Raw genomic sequence first — 23,499 nt, 5'->3', positions numbered from 1 at the left:
AATAATCTACTTTCCTCAACCTACTGCTATCATCAAAAAATAGTTGAATACATTTATCTAAACATAAGGGTAAATATAAATGCAATAACTATAAAACTGATTTACAAATGATGGCGCTGTGTGTTAGTTGTTAAGTTTCAGATGCGTACTACTAATATCTAGGGTCAACCTCTATTATTAGATATTTTTATGTTTATTCATTACAGAACTACTTGGTCGAAGAAGTCAATCGTCGCGGATTAGTACTCAACAGGACAATCGAAAATAGAAAAAAGTATCGGAATCATTCGTGACACTTGTATGCAGCACAATTCGTGGGTCTGCGACTATTTGACATTCTCCAACAAATCTTTGGGCCATTAGCGATAGATTTAAGCCATTCATATGCAGTCTTCAACTTCCTTCAATGATGCACTGTATTAAAATATGCTTAATTTTCAATCTTTTTCTCACTTTTTTTCAGCACGCGTTGTCTTTTCAGGAACTTCCACCATAAGCTTTTTCATTGGTACTTTTTGCCACGTTTACAGACATCAGTGTACATGGAAACGTACTTTATTTTGTGAATTAGTCATAGTTATTATAGCGCTTCCACGGTGTTAATTTCATTTAATTGATACTTTCGTTACTTCTAAAGTCATAAACGTAAATAAAAATACTACATTTTGTGGAAAAAGTCATATTTTTATTTAATCACGTAGTCATTTAAGGAACTTCCAGGTTGCATATATCATTTTACACTCTTGTTACTTCTAAGGACATTAATGTTTGTCATTTTAGATAAAACATAGTAACGTTGGCACAAGAGAAAGCGATACGGAAAGATAAAAAATAATTAATTAATAATAAACTGCCAGTTACATTCTGGAATTCAAATCCTTTTGTTTTCTATAAAACATGGAACTCGTTCCTTCAATATTTTTTAAATCCTCTAACGTCTCGTGTCGTTTAAAGGGAAATAACAACGAGGATCTCAAGGTACTCAACGCGTCGTATCATTGATCGGGTTTTACATTTCAAACTCTCAGGTCTGATAAATATCACATAGGTCCTATTGTTGTTCTGGTATATGGAAATACCAATATAACAATAGCATCGGGTTATAGTTACAGTACAACTTTCGGCAACAAAGATTTGCTGTCTGGGGCACTCGGTCTTTGGGTGTGTTCTATGACATATTCACTATATATATATATATATATATATATATATATATATATATATATATATATATATATATATATATATATATATATATATATATATATATGGGGAGGGGGCTCCATAGGAAATACAAGCATCTCACGGAAAAGTAAAATGTAAACATACACATGCCTGTGAGTAATTTATATATCTACAAAAATGCAGTGTAAGGAGTAGAAAATACTTAAATAAAAAAAAATCTTCCATACGTAAATAAAAAGCAAGTTTGCATTCCAAAGCAGTGAAAATGCTGAAATTTTCCTTGAATTACCTTCTTAATCCGGATCAAAAATATTTTAAAACCTCATGTTTTCCTATAGTTCTGGGTTTTTCCTCTCTACAACGTGTCAACTTCTGTTATTTTCCTTCTTTGTTAACTCTTAGATAAAATCTAGATTCATAGCACACTGAGTGTGGTTTTCGCAAACCAGTATAGAACTTGTAGCATACATGTATTTAACAAAACTTCGACGTGTTCACTCTAGTAAATAGAATAACTTAAAATTCATGCATATAATGATATGTACTTTTCAACATTTCGTAACTGATATGTCTTCTCAACACTAGCTAGGATAAGATTAAAAAGAAGCTAATCGATATCATTTTCCCGTGACAAAACCTCACACAAAAAAGGAGCTATTGCGAATAACAAAAGAATTGACCAGTGGGGGGATGGATTTCCCGGATAAAATCCCTTTTGAGAATCAAAGTTCTGTTTGTTTGTTTTTTCTATCGTACATATTTCTAAACTTCTAAATGAATATAAACAAAAACAAAAACTTAGCTCACCTGAAACGGAGATTCCAATAGATTTTCTGATCAACTGTAAGACACTGTCCTCCGTCCGTCCGTCCGTCTGTGAACATTTCATATTTTTTACTTTTTCCTCCTCAAAAAATGGGCCAAATTTAACCAAACTTGGTAAAAAGCACCATTATGAGAAGGGAATTCTAAATTGTTTGGTTTTTTTTGTTTTTTTTATTGGGTTTTTCATTTCACAACATATGTACATATGTAACATAATAATGATTGTAACATTTTTATAAACATATTACATAGTCTTTATACTATTTCTACTTAATAGTACAGTTTTGTATATTTCATATGAAGTGAAGCTGATTTTGAGAGAGAGAGAGAGAGAGAGAGAGAGAGAGAGAGAGAGAGATTATGCAGGTGGATTACAATACAAGTATAGACTATGCTATACTGAAAATAAATGAAATGATATGAGGGTTCACATCGATCAAAAAAAAAAACCTTATCTCTATAACTACAATTTTTCACAGATATTCTGCCAGTGGCTTTCGTATTCCTTATAATTACATCTTTTCAACAGCAAATATTTTTCAGTTAAGAATTCTAAATTGTTAAAGTAAAGAACAAATCCTTTTTAAAAGGAAGATAATTGAGAAAAAGTAAAACTGGGGTATGTGTCTAAATAAATTCTTATTCTCAAGAGGCACTGCACCGAAAACGCTAAAATATACACCAAAGCTTGCATATATAGTAAATAATCTTAATTCTTAAAATCATTACCCCCGGACCAATACTGGGGCCCAAGAAGAGGTTCATGATGTAACATAGAAATATAAGGGAGAAATGGTTCAAAATCTTCATCTTAAGAACTACAATGCAACTACAATGCAACAAATTGTGAAATTATATGTCTAAGATAGAGAAAGTAATAAATTGTTAAAACCGTGACCTCCGGACCAATACTGGGCCAAAGAAGGGGGTCAATGTTTAACAGATAGATATGTAGGGAATATAACTAAAATCTTCTCAAATATAACTATGCTACAAATTGTGGGATTAATATGCAAGCACTCTAAGATAGTAAAAATTCTAAATTGTTTAAACTGTAGACCCCGGATAAACACTGGGGCTTCAGGAAGGGTTCAAAGTTTAACATAGCAATATATAAGAAAAATGATTAAAAATCTTTTTCTCAAGAACCACAAAGCTATGTCCATGTCCATGTATTCTAAAATAATGTAGATTCTAATTCGTTAAATTTGTGACCCCGTGACCATTACTGGGGCCTCCGAAGGGGTTTCAAGTTTAACGTAGAAATATTCTTTTAATGAACTATAATGCTACAAATTATAAGATTACTGTGCAAACATTCTATGATAGTTGTTGCTTCATTGTGAAAACATTGACCTCCGGACTAATAAGGTGCTCCCTGAAGGGGTTCAAAGATAAAAATTCAAATATACATATGTAAATTGATATTTTTATTATTTTCTTCTTAAAAATGATTACTATGCAAGAATTGTAAGATAGTGTAGATTTTAAATTGTTAAAATTGTGACATCTGAACTAATACATGGACCCTTAGATGGGTTTAAAGCTGATGATGATGATTAAGATTTGAAATTTGTGTGATTTGTGAAAAAGATATTTTCTCTCTACTCGAAAAAAGATATTTTGTGAAGCTATACATTCTCTCTCTAAAATTTCTTATTATCTTGTAAATGACATACAGCCTATTTCCATGCACAACACACAATTAAAGACCACGAACCTACCCTTTTCTATTCTGTCGAGTTTAAATTATGAATTTGGATATTTTAAAAAAAATTGTCCATATGTATTTACAATATATCTTAAAAATGGAGACTTGTTATTAAATGAACAACTTTGACATAGCAAAAAGAAAGATTTTAAAAAGAAAGATTTAATAATATTGCTGTATGTATACCATTAAATGGATCGTGTAAAACTTATATGAGAACAGGGTATAACGTTTTACATACTCGGAGAGTATTGTTAATCAACATCATTTTAAGCTGAGTTTTAAGCCAAAATGGGAAAATTTTGTACAATATAAGTTAGTAAAATGTGTATAAAAAGTATACACTGTAACTATTTTAATATAAAATATTTAATAGAGGACTAATATAGGCTATTTTTTGCCTGTTGTCCATATTCACTTATATACTTATATGTATATTTTATAAATCATATTCCTATAGATGCTTTCTCCCGTAGTTCAAGTTCAAAAAAGTCGCTTTCTTAACAAGATACCTACAGTTTAATATATTTTAAACTTTGTTATTGTAGGATAATGTTTTAATGACGTAAGACAAAATGTGTTTAAATAAGTGAAGAAGTTAAGATTTAATTAATTAATGATTTATTCTCTATGCATGAACGGTGCAATAAGATGAAAGATTTCTAGAATTACAGCAAAATTTCACCTAAAATGATATTGAAAAATATAATTAAATACATTATAAATGTTTTTTCTTATAAGTAGGTATGTTTTTATGTCGAGTCATGTGGTCTTTCCTATGTCTGGATTAATCAAAGTTTTTCTAGTATCAAATGGCTAAAATCTGTTGTTAAAGAAACGCTCTTAAATGTGTTTTTACAACATTGGTACAAGAGAGTAGAAAATCCACCCAAATGTTTGAATTACAGAATCTTTAAGAAAAGCTTTGGACAAGAAATTTATCTTATGAAACTTCCAAATGATTTAAGATTCATATTTACAAAATTTAGAACCTGTAATCATAAATTACCTACTGAAACTGGAAGATGGAATAACATAGAAAGATGTCATAGAATTTGTTCATTATGTAATAAAACACTTTGGGTGACGAATACCACTATGTTATGGAATGCCAGGCATTTTCTTTATTCCGCAACAAACTATAATTGAAGAAAAATATTCCTCAAATGTTAATACTTATAAATTTGGGAACCTTATGAATACCAATGACATTGATTCATTAAAAAATTGTCCATATTTGTTAAAAAAAATATTAGCTCGATTTATTTAACTCTGTACTCTTATTAACTTGACCCTGCATTTGTACATTTGTAAATATTTTTTTGTTTTTGTACTCATGTACCATTGATATGGTATGAGAGAAATAAACATTCAGTCAGTAAATGTAAGTTGAAAATTCAATTCAAATCGTTTAAGTCGTGAATACACTCTTTTCAGTTTAATCATGCGATACTTAACATTGTCGCAGCAATAATTATACACTAGAATGATAAAAAAATTTTAATCTTTCATAATATTTAATAAACTTTATTCCTCGAAACAAATGAATTAACTTCCTCTTAATTAATTGGACAGATTTTTCGGTGATACGAAAGAAAATCCATTAAAATCATAATATTAGTTATACGACTAGATCAGTGTTAAATTACTGGCACAGGTAAAATTTATTTCACATATCGTAGAAGAATTAAGCAATTCAAAATAATACGAGCCAACTGAAGGCTAAAAATAGTATAAATTACATCCTGGGTATCTTACTATCTGGATTTGCTAGTTGTAACTTCCTTTTTCGAGGTTTGAAGACTGTAATTGGACGAGGCAGTCATAACAAACACTCATAAGGGTATATATATAACAGCAGGTGTTTTAGGATTTTAATGAACACAATTAGTAGAGACTCTACAGATACTAAATAAATATTGAAAATATTGGAAAGGTAGCAGGCAAAATATCAACAAAAAAATTTAATATGTCTTTGAAAAAGGTATGCATGTCTATTTAAAGTATAATTTCATTTCAAAGTTAAGTTGTTTTTTTGTTATTAATTTGACGACAATATTTTTAATTCAAATTTTCTTCATCTTTTTTCAAAATAGTTTTTGAGTTTGGGACATTACTTTTTTATCATTACAGATTTGTCCCATGCTTTTGCTGACTTTCTTTTGTTGTCAAGTTGAAAGTGGCAGGACAAATTGTCGCAATCCATCTTCCGTCCGTAAGCTTGCGCGCGGTCTGAGCCGATACAAACTAAAAGACTTGCCAGAAAGTTTTTATCTAATGGATAAACTGCGCAACAAAGTGACTGTTCCTTCTCAATACAAGGGCAGTGTCTATGTCAACTTAGATAACGAGAACACGACGTGTCCGGCAACTCTGGAGAACAAATTACACGTGTGTCCCGGCTACAAGGTGATGGAGTATGATAGATTCAGGATCCCAAGCATGATGCTGCAGGTTCATTGTAAATGTAACGGTTGTCTTGGCTCCCCGGACAAAGCCTGTGTGCGTCTGTTTTACTATACTAGAGTTCTAAGGGTGACGGGGTGTAACGAAAAGGGTGTGTATGTATACGACTACTTCTGGGAGAAGGTTTCCAATGGCTGTGTCTGCATCAAAAACGATAGGCAGACGATGCCCAGAGGTTAAGGTTCCAGTATTGTGTTCAATGAGTTTACCATTATTTATTGTGTTTCGTCTGCTTGAATGTGCTTTTTAAATGGATTTTTGAATGCAAACGTTTTGATGATGAGTGCGAATTATTATGTTGTCTCAAAATACTCTAGTCAATGTCCCAAATCACATTATCATGCATTTATTACACAACTGTCGTTGGAACCATTGATACGTTACTGCCAGATTTAATCTAGAAGCACGATTCTCTATTGAGTGCATCTCTGCGGGGGAGAACACACAGGAAGTGTATTAGAACACCGTACAATATTAAACTCAGGTCAGAGGTAGAGGAAGTGATTGAATTCTTTCCTTGGTTGAACGCTCTTCCCTTTTTGTGTGTTTGAACATGCATGTTTTTGTTTGCGAGTTTTACATATCTATACGTAACTTTTTAGTGGCGCGGAAATTTATTTATTTCATGGAAAATATTTCTGTTATTCCGTCTCGCTCCGCGAATTGTCTTTCACTTTCAAGATCTAATCATTGACGTGTATACATACTTCTTTTTGTAATTGTACATGCATTTTTTAGATTTTTTTTATAAAATCTGTATTTTACATGTAATAAATATATTTTGTTATTATTATTGTTACTGCACTTTATTGCGAATGTCTTGTCGAATATCGATTCTTAAGGCTTGGATTACGTGAAATAGTTATAATAGAAGAAACTTGGGTTGGTTATCTATAGACGGTAAGGAGCGGGGTTGGGATGGGGTGAAAGAATGGGGGTGAACGAGTGATTGATAACGGAGGAAGTGCTAACAATGAAGGGACATACCTTTAAGGTGGTCACTCAAGTTTAATGTGTTTATACTGGCAGTTCACAGTGAATGAAGTGCATGCACGTGTATTTTTCTACTTCCATTGTACAGCGCCTTATCTAAGTGTAATTTGGAGTCTTGTAAGATAATTTAATTGAGATTATTTAAGAGTCATGATATTTTTACTACACCACGAACCCAATAAATGCCGAGCAAGACAATTACTAGTTTTTGTTCTTACAATCTGCTTGACATGGTTTTTACAAGAAGTTTCTGATTGAGGGCTATATAGTACGCCAAGATCCAATAAAAGTTACACCTGTAGATAACTTCAATGAAACAAAATTGATAAAAGACATGCGCGGATCCAGAAAATTTTTCCAGGGGGGGTCCGAAGGATAATTGTGTTTGCCAGGGGGGTCCGAGGCATATTTTCGCGATAATTTTACTATGTAAATTTAATAAATTTTCATTTTCCAGGGGGGTCGGGACCCCCCCGACCCCCCCTCTAGATCCGCGCATGAAAGAATTGCTTGATATTTTAAAATGCTTTAATTAAACAAAAAACCCATTTAGAATTAATAAACAATCTTCTTGATGCATGCAACAAATGATTTGTTTTTCCTTGATAAGAGAAAACCCTTCCATGCAGGCCTTGTTTGAACTAATATAATTTTATCATTGATGAGAACAATAGTTTATGGAGCGTGTGTATCTATTTATCAAACAATATAATAAATGTCAATAGAATTAACGTTTTCTTTGATATCATCAATTCTTCGAGAATATCATCAAATTTTTAATTCGCTTCGAATGATAGTTAAATTGGCAACATTAAAAGGGCCCCGCCATCCAGCCATGCTTTTAAAATTCAACAAATCAAATTCGACCTTGGCATGCTTTTCCTTATCGAATATTTACTTCCAACATATTAAAAATAGATCATCATACACATGCATGCATACGTCACCCTATCGTAATATCAATTTAAATAAATAGAGATATCACATTTCTATTAATCCACCTATTTCTTCAGCAAACAAGGAAGTTGGACGGGTAGGTGAAGTATTTGAAGGCAAAAGCTGTTGTTCTACGTGGAAGCAAGTGACACGGGTAACTGGTTATTACACGTGGAGAACCCGACAGCCAATGAGAAACAGTTCCCCTAACAAGTAGTACTCAACAAATAAATTTAACTACAGATCGCCGTCACACCAATAATCTGTGGGCCAAAGTAAGCTACCCCTCGCGTGAAATGGAAAAAATTCCCCTGCTGTGTTCTGGACATGCGTGACGAGATAATACAGATCGTCCGGTTATGAGGGGTCACTGCAAAATTATCAATATCCATGGTCGTTTTGCAAATTTTTAATCTCTCAACTTCAATTTTTAAATCATGGACATTCAATTAATTGCATACTTATTTCAGTGCATTTCGGATAGAAAGGGCGCTGCCCTTTGATGTAAAAAAAAAAAATCTACAAGCTTAAGCAGTATAGTGTGTATCATAATTTGTAATCAATTATAGAATTTTTATTATATTACATCAAGATTATTACAAACATCTAGTAAAACAATTTTTTTAATCCGTACTTCTATTCTATAGAAACAAAAACACACAAAAACATTTTTTATTGTTGTACATGTATATTCCTTTGACCACGTGTTGATAATCGCAAGTATAGTCGTAACCCATCATTCAATTCCATTGGTCAGTTATATCACTGGTTCAGTGTTTGATATGCAAAATAGTATTGATTTCATTTCAGTTAATCGGTGCGTAATATGAAGATCAGCACGCCGGATAATGCATACCGACACGCCATTAGTGGAATGGCAGCAATTCTACAGTTGGTAACCGTTTTATATTACACCCTGCATAGATAAAATTTAAAAGGATCGCATACTCAAATTTGAGCGGTTTAACATATCCTAATTTGTATCTAGCACAAGAACTAGTTCAAACCATCTCCTCCATAGGTAACGCGCAATTCTTGTCATCTCACTTGTCACGAACAGCCAATAAGTAACCTGCATTAAAATGCTATGGTCTTTACTCTAACCAATCTCTACCTCTATGAAACAGATGTGTCAGCTTATTGAATTTAATCTATGTGCTTTAAATATCATAACACTACCCGACAATACCACGGGTATTTCCATATATCCAATAATAAATCAGAAACAACATACATGACATGATTTATTAACAATGGCAGAATAAGGACTGTGTCAGCATTTTAAAAGGATGAAAAATTAAAACAATGCAAATAAAATGAGACATGATTACACGACAATGTTCATCAAAATGCAAGGTGACCATTACACTCCAGATCAATATGGCTTCGGTCTTCTGTCTTGTCGGCCACCACCCATGCCACCTCCCCTGAAAGAGTGAACATTTGTTTATTACATCTCTGAAAACCTAATATGCCAAAAACATTTACACTGCAAACAATATTCTGGCCAATTTATTCAATCAATATTCTGTAGGCAGCTATCAATTCTGTGAATAAGTTTATACCACTGCATAATATGTCATGCAGCTTTATGAAATTGTCAAAACCAAACAACATACTGCATTTGTGAAGTTACTAATCTTTAACATTTGCTAACCCTAGTGTAGATCTTTTCCACAGTACATAGGTACAAGTGGCTGTATGTGAATGACCTGTCAGTGTTAACCCTAGTGTTAATTTTCTCCACAGTACACTAATACTGTTTTAACCCTTGTGTAGATCTTTTCCACAGAGCATTATTACATGTGGCTACATGTGTGACTGACCTGTCTCTGCCTCCTCTGTCTCCACCACCTCGTCCTCCGCGGAAACCTCCGCCTCCACGGCCTCGGTCACCACCAAATCCACCTCCTCTACCACGGCCACCGCCAAATCCCCCACCACCACCACGACCTCTGTCGAATCCACCACGACCACCTCTCATTCCACCCCGTCCCCCACGGAAACCTATAGCGAATATAAAATAAAATTTGAGTTTCTTATTAAAAATTTAGCACTGTCACTTTCTGACCAAATCAATGCAGAAACTGAGTGCTGTTGTAACCTCACCATCATCATCTCCTCCGCCTCCACCTCCTGGTCTAGGGGCATTACATCTGTTGCAGTTATTTCTCCATGAAAAGTTATTGTTTCCACATTGCCTGAAAAGACGTAGAATTAAACACTACACAGTCACCAATGGGTATTAGCTTCTTATGCATGTAATTAATTCAATTCTAAGAGGGTGTTGGGGGGGTGTTGATATGGAGAATTAGACAAAGAATGTTTTTAACATTTTGAAATATTTAACCTGTGGTCAATCAATTTGCAATACATAAATTAATCCATTCATTGTTCACTTGCTATGTAATTATTATCAACACTTACTCATTGGGGCAGATCCAATCTCCTTCTCTTCCACCTTGAAAATAAGAATACGGTATATATTTTCACTATTTCATAAATAACTTTTAATCTCTGAAATATATTTTTATGAATACAAAAAATGGGGATCATTCTGGGTTTTGCTGGAAACTACCCCTTATTGAGAAATTGGGAACATCAGCTGGGGTCATAGCCCTGCTGGGGGAGGGTCTATAGGGACAAAGCCCTCTGGTCAAAATTAAATTTCAGTATTTGTATGACCATTTAGAGTGCATGAAATGCTTACACAGCTCAAATGCTCACACAATTTACAAGGGGAAATTTTTACTAATCAAAAAGAGAAAATAGGATATTCAGGGGAAATTTTCTCTTGAAGAAAAATGCCCAAATTTGGAGTTATCATGCCCTAGATTAATCCTAGACAAATCCTTGCAGTTCATAAAATTATCAGCTTAATTTAATAACTACACTATTAACTACAATCCTCACACACTTGTCATTTAAGTAAATCAAGCCTGCAAGTTACAAAGCCCCACAGTAGTCAGGCATGGGGTAATCGTAATTGAGTAATCGTAATCGATTGTAATGATTAATCTTATTCAAGTAATCGACAGTAATCTATAATCGAAGAGATTTGCGATTACTTGTAATCGTAATTTAATTGATTATAGCTAAAAAGTTCAGTGTAATTATAATTACTTTTTCGATTACTTTCAATTACTCTTTACATTTAAACATATTGTGATGCACTAATTGTATGAAAAAATACTCTTCAAGTGTTGTTTATAATACAATTCGTAGAATAAAATTGTTAATATTCATTTTTTTTATGATTTTCCACTTTCACTTACATAAATATTGGTTTACATGTCATTGAGTATATAATCAGTTTACCAGTACTCTGTGTTTCACAATTCTTTGCAGAATGTTTAAATTATTTAACATAGTGTGGCTTAGAAAAACGGCTAAGCTACTGACCATTATCAGAGAGAGAGAGAGAGAGTTTTTTTGGTGTCCATTTTGCCAGAGAAAGAAGCAAAAGGGTAAATGTCACTAAGTGTGTTTGTCCTTGTCAGGTAAGGAATCCACAAAGCAGTTAATAAGGTGTGACCACCCTAATCATGTTTAAATAACAATTACTAGTAAATAGTTCCAACAAGGATCTATTTTAAAAATCAAAACAATTACAAACTCCAAACACAATTCATTTAAATTATGAAGCATGGCTGCCTAAAAGTTCTTTGCATATTTCCAATGATATTTTTATTAACCCTAATCATGTTTAAATAACAATTACTAGTAAATAGTTCCAACAAGGATCTATTTTAAAAATCAAAACAATTACAAACTCCAAACACAATTCATTCAAATTATGAAGCAAGGCTGCCTAAAAGTTCTTTGCGTATTTCCAATGATATTTTTATTAAAAAATTATAAAATTTCAATCAAATTCCATTTCTCGAGATATTACCAATAACAACTGAATAATTATGATGGCTAAAGGTGCAAGGTCAAGATTTCATCTAAACTCCTTAACCTCCAAGAAAAAAAAATTGTTTACATGATAGAGCTTTATATAATTGCTTATAATTTGACATTTGAATAAGCAGTAGAAGTTATAAAATGTTATTTTATGAAGATTGAAATATGAATTCTCAAATTTTCAAATCATTCATAATGAAAATACCCCTTTAACTCTAAAACCAAATTAACTCTAAGAGTTTTTATATGATATGTTCAGAACAGGTACCATGCACATTTTAATGAAATTATTTCTAAAGTATTCGATTATTAATCGATTACATGTTATAAAGTAATCCATTACAATCGATTACTGGACAAAAATGAGTGTAATCGATTAATAATCGATTACACAAAATTCCCCTATGTAATCGATTATTAATTGATTACATTTTTGAGTAATCGTGCTGATGCCTGACAGTAGTCATACTTTCCCAGTGACATATCAAAACCAATTTTTTTTTTAAAGAAGACTTTAACCCCAAGAGAAGGCCAAAATGACATATCTTTTTGATTAATGATTCACGATTTTCACTTTCAAAGCTCAGGATTGATGTTGGTGTTAAATTCTGCCTTCTTCATTAATTGGATGACTCTGGTAAGGTTAACTAGTAATGCTTACCTTCACCTCCACTTCCTCCCCCTCCTCCTCCACCACCACCAAAACTTCCACGTCCACCTCTTCCTCCTCCATTACCACCTAAATTCAAAATATTCATCTTAAACTACAACATGATCAAACTAAAGATTTAACAGTTTACTTTACTGATATTATACTATACAAGGCACATATTGTACATGTAGTACAAATCAAAAGTATAGAATATAAAAGAAGCATAAATAAAGGCATCAGTCATGGATTAACAAAAACGGTGAACTCACCGCGACCAAAACTACCACCTCGTCCTCCGCCCCCGCGACCTCCACCAAAGTTTGTGTTCATCTTTCTAGTGGCAATCTCCACTTTTATTGTGTTGCCACCAAAGTCTTTCTCTATTAAATAAAATATCAAAACAGTCTAATGGTATCTGATCAATAAAATTGAACCAATTGAACTCTACTTTATGCAATTGTTTACAGTCCTTCCAAGTCAGGTATATCTACACATTTACACATCTTGCTCTTTTTTTTCCCCGATAAAAAATTGAAATTGATTCATCTCTTTATACCAATGTCAATTAAGATTACATACCATTGAACCAGTTGATAGCTGCCTTGGCTGTTTCACAGTCATCATAAGTGATTGTGGCTTCTCCTTTTGGCCTACCAGTGTTTTTGTCTTTGTAGATCCAAACTTTTGGTTTACCAGTTCTCTTGTCAGTCTGCCATGAAAAAAACAAACCATGTGGTTATTCTGTAATTAATTGTCTTTCAATAAAATATTCTCCTGATTCATCACGGTTTTTATCTTATGCATACCTTTATAACACCGATGCTGCCAAAGTGTTGGACTAGACCATCTTCATCAATATCCTCTGGTAATCCAGATACGAAGATTGTGTCTACCATTTCCATCATGTCACCACCACCACCTCCTGCAAACACAAATCACACATAGCAAGTTATTTGCAAAATTGCAAGTACCAGTTAACCCGGACACAATCGCAGTAAAATACAGAAACTTACCACGATCATCTCTGCCCCTGTCTCCTACAAAACCAATGACCAAATAAGTACAAAGATAACTTCAACATCTGAACATTCTCTACTTAAGATTTTCTTAGCTTTTTACATTCACACCCTGCCCACACAGATCATATTCAATTCAATGAAATTTCATGATCTGGCTTTCCATGAAATGAATCAAGTTTACCCGATATTCAGATTGCCTCAATATCAACTTCACAATAATTCACACAGTTCTCCAACATATAATTAGCTACATTGAACTTGAGCTCTAAAAAGCACTACTTTGTTTACATTTTTTAAAATAATTTCTCATAAAACGTACTTGTGTCTTTCAAATAACACAAGAATGTAATCTTTTCATTGACAAACTCTCTCATTTTGACCAACACTTTATGTTCAATGCAATTTAAGCACCTTTTCAATCTCTTGATTGTCACTTAACCATAATAATCAACACTGTAATATCACCACAGATATTTCTGATATTTGAATGGGATTTTTCATGTATACACCTTAACAACCATTTCACCCAATTTAATGTACTTGTTCTTTGAGGTCTCAGTAAAACAACATAAAACAGGCTATAAAAATGTTGATGGTAACTTGTTACCCGACTTACCACCAAATTTGCTGAAACCTCCTCGACCACCACTGAAATGTATTACATGGGTCATTATCTCGATTGAATCCTGTACACTGTACAGAATCAGTCGAGACTAACGCTGTCCTCTGTGTTGAGCTGTAGGTGGATGTCTAAACCCCTAATACTGCCTCTTACTCTGGGCAGTTTCATTATTGAACCATGACAATAATGTAGACTGTTGCAAAGCCACCCTATACAATCCCGAAAGTCTACTGTCTTGAAATTTTATGCTTATATTAACCATTTCTTTTGTTTAAATCCTACTTTTCTGTGGCTCTGGTTGACACATTTTAACTAGGGCACAACTTGTCTCAGTGCATGTATGTAATAACTGGGCTGTGTAACTCCACAACATGCTTCATAGAATCAGCAACATTACTTTTCTTTCTTATTACAATATCACCTCAATCAGTTTTTAAATTCAGTTCAGATTCAATGCCTATAATGAAATATCCATGACATATTTTGTTTCGTTAATAAGTTATTTATCACATAATATATATCAAACTAGACTGGTCTTTTTATATTTGAAAATTTCAAACTACAAGAATGCTACATTTGGTATATTTTATAGACTCATGAAATTATTTTCATACAGAACAGAATAATTACTTGACAGAACAAATGAAGTATCTTAAAACATTTCCAAGACAACAATAATGATAAACCTGATGAAAATCAAAACCAAACATACATCAAAATATTTATTCTGTTCACTACTTTTTATTGTACATGTACGGTGCATCAAGTTTTCTCTACTTCCTCAGATTTATCACAACCATAAATATGGGTACTTTTTTCAAGAGAGATAAACCAAAAATCTATCAAAGATAAAAACCCTCCTTTTGATTTCAGACTAAGAGCAATTGTCATGAGGTCAAAGGATACTAGAATTCCAATTTAAACAAGTATTAACCAATTTTGCTAACAGAAACTGTACTATAAACACTTGAGCATACAATGACAGTTGGCATTTAGTTTGTACTTATGTGTGACAAATATTTAGATAAAATATGATGCATTCAAATGTACATGGCATTTCAGTATTTGGAAGTACTACAGCAGGGTTTTCAAAACCAATTTCACGAAAACTTGACATTTTAACTATTTTTTCTGTTAAACTCTGTAGTAAATAACTCATTTTTCTGCTAAAACCTTTGTAGTAAACACCATTTAATACCCTTCAACCAGAGCCACAAACGTACCCCTGAAAACTCTTGCTTAAACTCTTGTTTTTAAACCAAATATGCATACCCACAGGACTCGCTGGACAAAGTGTTTTAAAGTTATTCACACACCTTTTAACTCTTGCTCATGCAACCATATTAAGTGGCAGATTTTTTTAAAGGTGTAATGGTTATAGATTTGGGAATTTTCTTTAAACTTTGTTGTTTAATTCAATTTTGACTCATCTTATTATGAGTTTTTCTTTCATATACACTTTTTCTTTAAAATACATTTCTTTAAATGCAGTGGGTATATTTATGTAATTATTTTTCATTGCACAAACAACCTGTGTGTAGTACATGATCTTCATGTTTTCTGGACCTGCATTTGCCTTATTCAAACAATGGTTATGATGTTCACAGTGATGAACTCAGTGGGGCTAACTTTCAATATTTCTTCTGTATTTCAAATTAAAAATAAGTGTTATTTATCTAAAATGAAAAAAAAAATGAACATAAAGTTACAAATTCACATAATGCAATGCCAATTTTATTCCTCTGAATAGCCTGAAAGAATTTTATACACTTACTTGTATCAATAAATGACAATACTTTGCTCCTCATATAATATATACAATATAATATATCCTTGAAAAATTATTTTATTGCCTTACCATTGATAAAAAATTAGCGATTGAAATTATTCCATCATTTATCATTGGAAATTTAATGGTGACATTCAAATTAATTAATAATTGTATTAACAGTAAATAATTGTTTTCTTAGACCAAAAAAAAAATTATGGTGAGTGAAACTTACTTTTTCACAAGCATTTTTATTTTATTATTTTCATTCACTTTTATTTTATGAAATCTATTATCAAAGTTGCAAGATTTATCTTCTTGAACATTGTCAACTAAGTTACCCATTCAATCCATTGTATTACTATCATAAGTATAACAGCATACCTTTCAAGAAAGCTTATATTCATAATGTTCTGCCTTTCTCCTGTCACAAAACAGTGAACAGCACAGTATGTCAATTATGTTTGTTTAAAACACCACCTTTTATTCTATTATTCCACTTTTTATTACTACCGTTGAAGAACTTTGATAGTTCATTTTAAGTCACCATTTAAATAAGGGGCCTACATTGTTCCAGCGAGTCCATAATATTGACCATTTTCTTCATAAAGAGAAGAGCATGTTGCTTTATACTTTGGTAAACCTTTTAATAACTCTTAATTTTTGCAACAAAATACAGTCAACATCATTTCATATGGTCACCTGTTGGAAATAGACTCTAAAATTGCATATATGGGTTAATTAAACAAGTATACTCAATTCATGTAACCATGGTATAAAGGATTTCTACTTTAACTAAATTTCACTTGTCGATTTCTCTTTTCTTCTTTTTTTTTTAAACCCCAACAATATCACCATTCAAGTTTATTTTCTACTTAAACATCATCAGTATAATCAATGACATATATTCAAACATTTTTTTCTATATTCCCCCTTTTAATGTTTATTTGACATTTGTTTTTCACCAGAAACTACATTTGAATAATAAGTGCTTACCCATTACAAGTAAAAATGAAATGTAACCTACCCATAGCCACCGCCATCTCTTCCTCCGCCCCCACGACCACCTACAATCAAAATTGTCAAGTGAACTATTCAGGTCTTCATTGATTACTCTTATACAATCTGTTCATATTCAAATACATTTCAACACTCATTATTAAATATTCAGGATTCTTTTGAATTATCCCACAAGACTGATAGTTGTGCCAAAAGGACTGATGTCTAAGACTTTCTGTGTAAACCAGTGAAAAATTAATATTACCTCTCATGCCCCCTCTGTCACCATATCCCCCGCCCCTCTCTTGTCTGTAGTTATCCTGAGAGCCATAACCTCCTCCTCCTCCTCCATAACCACCCCCGGACTGTTGTCCCCCTCCATAGCCGCCGCCGGCCTGACCCCCACTCTGTCCCCCACCATACGACCCACCACCCGCTGCTTGGGCCTGATAACCTGCAATTTACAATAAGGTCCACATTTACATTCCCAGAAGGATCATCAACTTGACTAATGAAATGCAGGTTTACATGCACTTCTATTTATTTGTTTAGACTAATTTTGTTAGCACTAAAGAGAAAGTTGATAGACTCCCAGTTATATTCTAATTTTAACAGTGCTACCTGGTTTTACCTGTTTAAAGTCAGTGACTTACCACCGCCGTATCCCCCACTCTGACCCCCATATGACCCTGCGCCTCCTTGGGATTGGGTCTGATAACCTGAAACCAATGAAAACAACTAATGAAGTTTCATGCAAAGTGTGTATTGTTCCCATATGAAAAATTTCACTGCTGTCAGAAAACAAGCACTTTTTTAGTCATGTAGCTGTATCTACATAACATGCACAATCTTTTAGTTTTAAACATTTCATTTTACTTGATGCATATATAAAGGCTTTTGAAATTAAAAATGAGTCCTATAAAATACAAGATAGAACATGCTTTTTTCCAATAAACTAGTAGGAAAATGGAACAAAAATATTATTAATCCTAACCCAAACACTCTTCTACAGTAATTTCAGGTCAGTGAACATGACAGCAACACGTTATTTAAACTTAACATAAGTTCTTGAATGAAATACACATATTTGTTGGTTTTTTTCAATTAATAATGAAAAAATGTGGCATGCATCAAATTATGTATTTAAAGAAAAATGTTGCAAAAAGGTTTTTTTCTGAAAGAGAACAAATTAATAGGGAATTCTTCAAAGAGTTCAATCACCAAGCACTGAATGGAGACCTAGCACTATTCATTCATTGTTATTATAATTATAACCGAAACCTTTATGCCAAAGTGTCAATATAAACAAAACACTTTACCTCCCTGTTGAACATACAAGGCATAAGCTTGTGCAGATTGTCCTGCTGTAAAACCATTGGCAGGATTTATGAACAAAATAACCTAGATGCTTAAGAGCCAAATAGGACCAATCATGCAGAATATAACCTACATGGTAAATGAGATTTGAATCTCAAGACTAATTAAATTTCTACAATTTTGCTCTATGTGACTTGTCAAAGTGAAAAACAGGATGTCGCTAAATCATTACAATATCAGTTCTATAGCTCAAACATTCAAAAATGTTCAAGCAGCAAATAGAAGCACACAATGCAAAGACATCCAAATTTCTACCATCACTACCAACCAAAGTTTAGGTTGAATTTTCATAATATATACAAGTGACTGTCCTGTGACTGCAAAGTTGCAACACCAAACATACTAGCTAAGTCAAATCTAGAATATACAGAATGCAAGTCAAAAGTTGTTAACATACTTCCTTGCTGACCATATCCACTCTGTTGCTGTTGTCCATACTGCTGACCTCCATAACCCCCCGAGGTGTCATACGACTGAGCAGCTGGTTGCTGTCCATAGCCTGTGCTCTGTGCACCAGCAGTCTGCCCTGCTTGTTGTCCATAAGCACTCTGGTCATATCCTGTATAGCCTTGCTGTTGATAGCCCTGCGCAGCCTGAAAATTGGAACGGGTCTCTCACAAATAATTCAATACATTTTCACTTTTATCAGGTCCAATACAATCACTAGATTTAGCAACTTACCCTGATTTACCTACAAAGTTTTATTCACATACCTGGAGAAGGTTTATTTAGCTAACTTTATGAAATTTTGCATTTATATAGTAAAATAGACAAGAAGTCGCAACGAACTGTCTACTTTGTATGTGTAGTTTTAGATAGGCAACCCAGAGCAAAACTAGTTTAGACATTGCTGCTTTTCAGCAGTTCTAGGAAAAACATGCATTTCTTTTGTTTGAGTAACTGACACATTGTGTGTGATGAGGTATGGATAAGAATGATTACTTCATATTGCGCTGAATTATTACTATTCAATTATCATGTTAACCAAAACTGTTTTTCTTTATTATTCCATTTAAGAAGCAGCTGTTTGGTAACACATAAATGTTATTTATGGCCTCAACACTTTTAGAACTGCAATGAAAGAGCAACATTTCCAAGAGTGACTTTTTCATGAATTATTTTCAGTTCAGTTCAAAGTTGAAAATTATTGCTGCCACTAAATGCAACTTTTTGTACAAATGCCCATTTAAGGTCAAGATCTAGTTAATGATTCCAAACTGTCCTTTTGGTGCTAGAACCATTATGACATCATAATTGATTTGATGAATCTTTTCCCATATTTTACGGCTTTAAAGAAATCATGTAGAAAATAAAATAATATTTTGACATTCTGTATTTAATCACAAGAAAAGTAATCCTGGTGCCTATATCCAATTTGACATCATTTTGAAGAGGAGGTCAAGAGCTGGTTTAATGCCATTTTTGGAGAGACTGTAGGCATTCCAGATATATTTCATTACTCACAAATGGACAAAACTCCAAGAATTGTTACTTTCATCCTTCATATTTCATAGAAAATGGTTGTTTAAAACTTGATTTTTCATTGTGTCTACCAAAAACTTAAGCCCCTGTACACACTATGAAACAAAAATATTTTTATGAAGCATCATAAAAGAATTTATATCTTGAATTTCATAAATCTGTAGGCACCTTTCATTTACTAGATCTTGACCTTAAGAAAAAAGCATGATCGAGTAGCTAAATAAACTATTTCAGGTTTCAAAATAAACCTATGTATATAATTCAAGCTACCTAGCTAGAGTCTGTCCCAAGTAATTGCTTCCATCACTTTTTGACAGGGTTGGCCAGGAAATACCAGTGCTGGGAATTACCAGTGGTAAATACTGGTATTTCCTGTCCCGGTAAATACTACTGATTTTCAATAAACTGGGAAATACAAATTTTTAATCCTAATTTCTTTAATTTGTTCAATGTAAAACGTATGTTTAGGATATAAGATATTAACAATAAGCATCGAAACACAATTTTGCATACTTTGCCATTTCACTGTCAGTTTATGAATCTTAAATTCACCACATCACCTATTCCCAAAGACTTCTATAGCTGCTAGTGTACAAATTTTAGTCCAGCTTTTTGAACCCCAACTTTTGTGTTGTACAGATTTATAATTCAAAGCACAAAATAAACTATTATAATTACTGTAGGTGTTACAAGTAACAATTAAGTAAACACACATGTTGTTTTAATAAACTATTGACTCTTGACAGTTTTGTGCTTCTGTTTTGGGGAGATATATACTATGAGTGTGGCTAATTGGCTTCTTGGGTGTTGTATACTGAGGTAGTGACACAGTCACACTTTAATTTTCATAATTTTCTTGGCCCATTTTCACATACATCAAATAACTAGAAAACAGAACTTTTGATATCATGTTTATGATAACTGTATAGATGCACCTATACATGTACCTGACTTAAAAATGGTGTATGAATGAACCATGTTTGGAGTATTCATAAGAAGATAACCAATGCATTACTGGCCAGTAAAAACTTGTTAAAATCGAAGACAATTATAAAATGCCATTGCTGACAAGGTGTACTATTGTGTACATCCCTGCTGGCTGCAGATTTGATTTAGACTGAATATGAAGTACTTAAATATGTAGTGGTACTTTATTTCCCGGGAAATACCAGTAATTCCCGGGAATTACCAGTATTTCCCACCGTCCTGGGAAATATGAGTATTTCCCGCTTTTTGGCCAACCCTGCTTTTTGATGATTTCTAATAAAAATACACATACCTGTGAAATACGTACAATTGAAATTAACGAAATGGAAAATAACCAAGATATCTTCATTGACAAATTATCCCTTTTCACTCATAAAATTACACAGGAATGAAAAATTTTATGGTGATTTATAATAGGAAATGTTTACATCTGTTCTCCATTCAGAAGTACTCAGGACAACTCATGCAATTTTTCAATGTTGTCATCCGGGTTTATTAATGGCAGATGCAATGCAAAATCCACGTAGACTTTCAATTTTGGGATGTGTATTGAAACCTGAACCGGTAGAGGGGGCGTTTCAAAACAGATAATCTGAACATTTTTCATATTAATGGATGAACATAGCTTGAGCACAATGGTATTTATTTTTTATCGAAATATCAGGTGAAATGTGGTGCAAGCAAAAACTCGGGATAGAGTATAATTCTATAGTTGATTGTACTGGACCTGTTTAACAAAAAAAAATTGCATACTTGATACTTAAGATTCTACAATGCTTACAGGCTGTCCATATGCACTTTGCTGCTGTCCATATGCACTTGCATCTGTCGACTGGCCGTACCCACTGTAGCTTGAAAAGAGGGAAAACAGTAAAACACAATAGCCTAATCAGTACACAATGCTGCCAATATATGAAATTAAATTATTAAATAAAGGTGTAAAAAATTTAAAATCACACGTTATATTCACAATCAAATTATAGTTTTTAAGTCAAACAAACAGTAAATCGTATAAAATTGACCACTTTTTTTTAACTTAAAGAAAATATCTCACCCTCCTGCGGCCGTGGAATAACTGTACTCTGAAGAAGAAAAAACAAAGAGGAAATTAAATTTGTGAGAACTACTAGCAATTTCTCATATAAAAGAAATCATCTACTTGAGGATTATAATGATCAAGCATGCTTTTGATGAGATAAATCCAACATTACTTACGACTTGCGTCCGCCATTGTCGCGTTTCTTTCTTGCCTGGGCGATCACGTGACACAAAAGCGTGCTTTCATTCGGGTCCCGTGACTTACCGTAAAACACCGGAAATTGCCGATTCCCTTCTTTTGATCGGGCGTGGAGTACATAAGTATTCCTTAGCAACGTTGACCTGTTCATATTGAAGTTTGGCGGAAAAATGTTGTTAAACGAACAAATGGAAATTCCATCTGAAGTGCCAAAAATAACACAGGTAAATTAATGACTTCTACTTCATCTTTTTTTTCGATGTTTTCAATTTCAAACAATTCGTTATCCATACGAGCAATAAATATATGTGCATGTCCATTTATACTTTATCAAAGTTATGTCCCTTGATTATCTTTTTGGGAAAACCATAGAAATTTTGGCATTCTTATTTCTTAATACCCATTTAGTTGGTGTTTGTTAATTATTATTATAATTTTTTTTGGCAATTACTGGGTTTAGGTGGGTTTTTTTTTGCATTTAATGCACAAATTTTTTGCATGTCTATCAAGCCAAATCTAATCCAGCTTTAGTACTAAGGATGTCAAAATCATGAACTGTAACTCCATTATAAGGGTATGTAGTCCCTATGTGGAAGCTTGTAAATTGGAAAGTAGTAATTTGGTCTCCATTTCTCCATGGAAAGTGTCAACTGTCAACTTTTCTTCCAGTCGACAGTAGATTCTGTTACGGAAAGTGCATCTACTGTCAAATGCAAACAGGTTGATGGTTGACAGTTGACACTTTCCATTTTAAGTTGTTGTCAACCTGTCCTTTAATCAACAAAAGAATATTATTGAATGGGTCAACTGTCAACCCTCAACCTGTCCCTTGGTCAACAAGATTGTGTAATGGAAGTGTCAACAGTCAACCTAGCTGTCCCGTAAAAGTGTCAACTGTCAATCAACAATTTGTCCCCTGTTCAACAGTATACAGTTGTTGTCTTGGGTCGAGGGCAGTTGATCTGACATACCGGCTCACAAACTGTTGTCCAAATTGCAAGGCTGAAGGCAACAGTTTGTGAGCCGTACCGACAGTTCAACTATTGCCCGAGACACAGTCAACAACTGTTTTGTTATACCCCTTCTAATCAATGACTCGTTTTTATGGAATGTGACATCATCAGTCAACAGTCTTTTTTAACAATCAATTTTAACAGTTCCAATCCAACAGTTCCAGTCCAACAGTCAAAATGCTTGACCTTTTTTTTTTGTATAGAGTTATACTGTAAACGTGGTTATATTGACGAGTTCAAATTTTGACGATTTTTTAGTAAGAGACAATTGGCGAGTTTAAATTTTGACGAATTTTTGAATAAGAGTAACAGTTATCTATC

At 33.2% G+C, this 23,499-nt stretch overlaps 2 protein-coding genes across 2 annotated transcripts in view; one reads left to right on the top strand and one right to left on the bottom strand.

The window, feature by feature from the left end:
• Positions 1–5,585: 5,585 nt before the first annotated feature.
• LOC128189227 (uncharacterized) lies at positions 5,586–6,980 on the top strand. The gene is made up of 2 exons (XM_052860754.1): positions 5,586–5,705; positions 5,855–6,980. The coding sequence occupies exons 1-2, from the start codon at positions 5,691–5,693 to the stop codon at positions 6,365–6,367; spliced, it is 528 nt and encodes a 175-aa protein (XP_052716714.1). The 5' UTR covers positions 5,586–5,690; the 3' UTR covers positions 6,368–6,980.
• Positions 6,981–9,342: 2,362 nt separating this feature from the next.
• LOC128186639 (uncharacterized) overlaps positions 9,343–23,499 on the bottom strand; it is a 37,309-nt gene continuing 23,152 nt past the window's right edge. Inside the window, exons 28-42 of the mRNA XM_052856474.1 lie at positions 21,983–22,010; positions 18,853–19,052; positions 17,736–17,801; positions 17,348–17,536; positions 17,111–17,150; positions 14,310–14,341; positions 13,688–13,711; positions 13,481–13,596; positions 13,254–13,383; positions 12,944–13,054; positions 12,684–12,761; positions 10,544–10,577; positions 10,226–10,317; positions 9,943–10,123; positions 9,343–9,543 (exon numbers count right to left, since the gene is read on the bottom strand). Coding sequence (XP_052712434.1) covers positions 9,492–9,543; positions 9,943–10,123; positions 10,226–10,317; positions 10,544–10,577; positions 12,684–12,761; positions 12,944–13,054; positions 13,254–13,383; positions 13,481–13,596; positions 13,688–13,711; positions 14,310–14,341; positions 17,111–17,150; positions 17,348–17,536; positions 17,736–17,801; positions 18,853–19,052; positions 21,983–22,010 — 1,373 coding nt within the window. The 3' untranslated portion in view covers positions 9,343–9,491. The remainder of the gene's footprint in view (positions 9,544–9,942; positions 10,124–10,225; positions 10,318–10,543; positions 10,578–12,683; positions 12,762–12,943; positions 13,055–13,253; positions 13,384–13,480; positions 13,597–13,687; positions 13,712–14,309; positions 14,342–17,110; positions 17,151–17,347; positions 17,537–17,735; positions 17,802–18,852; positions 19,053–21,982; positions 22,011–23,499) is intronic.

This window comes from Crassostrea angulata, chromosome 6, assembly GCF_025612915.1.
Source record: "Crassostrea angulata isolate pt1a10 chromosome 6, ASM2561291v2, whole genome shotgun sequence".
Taxonomy (NCBI): domain Eukaryota; kingdom Metazoa; phylum Mollusca; class Bivalvia; order Ostreida; family Ostreidae; genus Magallana; species Magallana angulata.
This window is presented reverse-complemented; position numbering and strand designations above follow the sequence as displayed.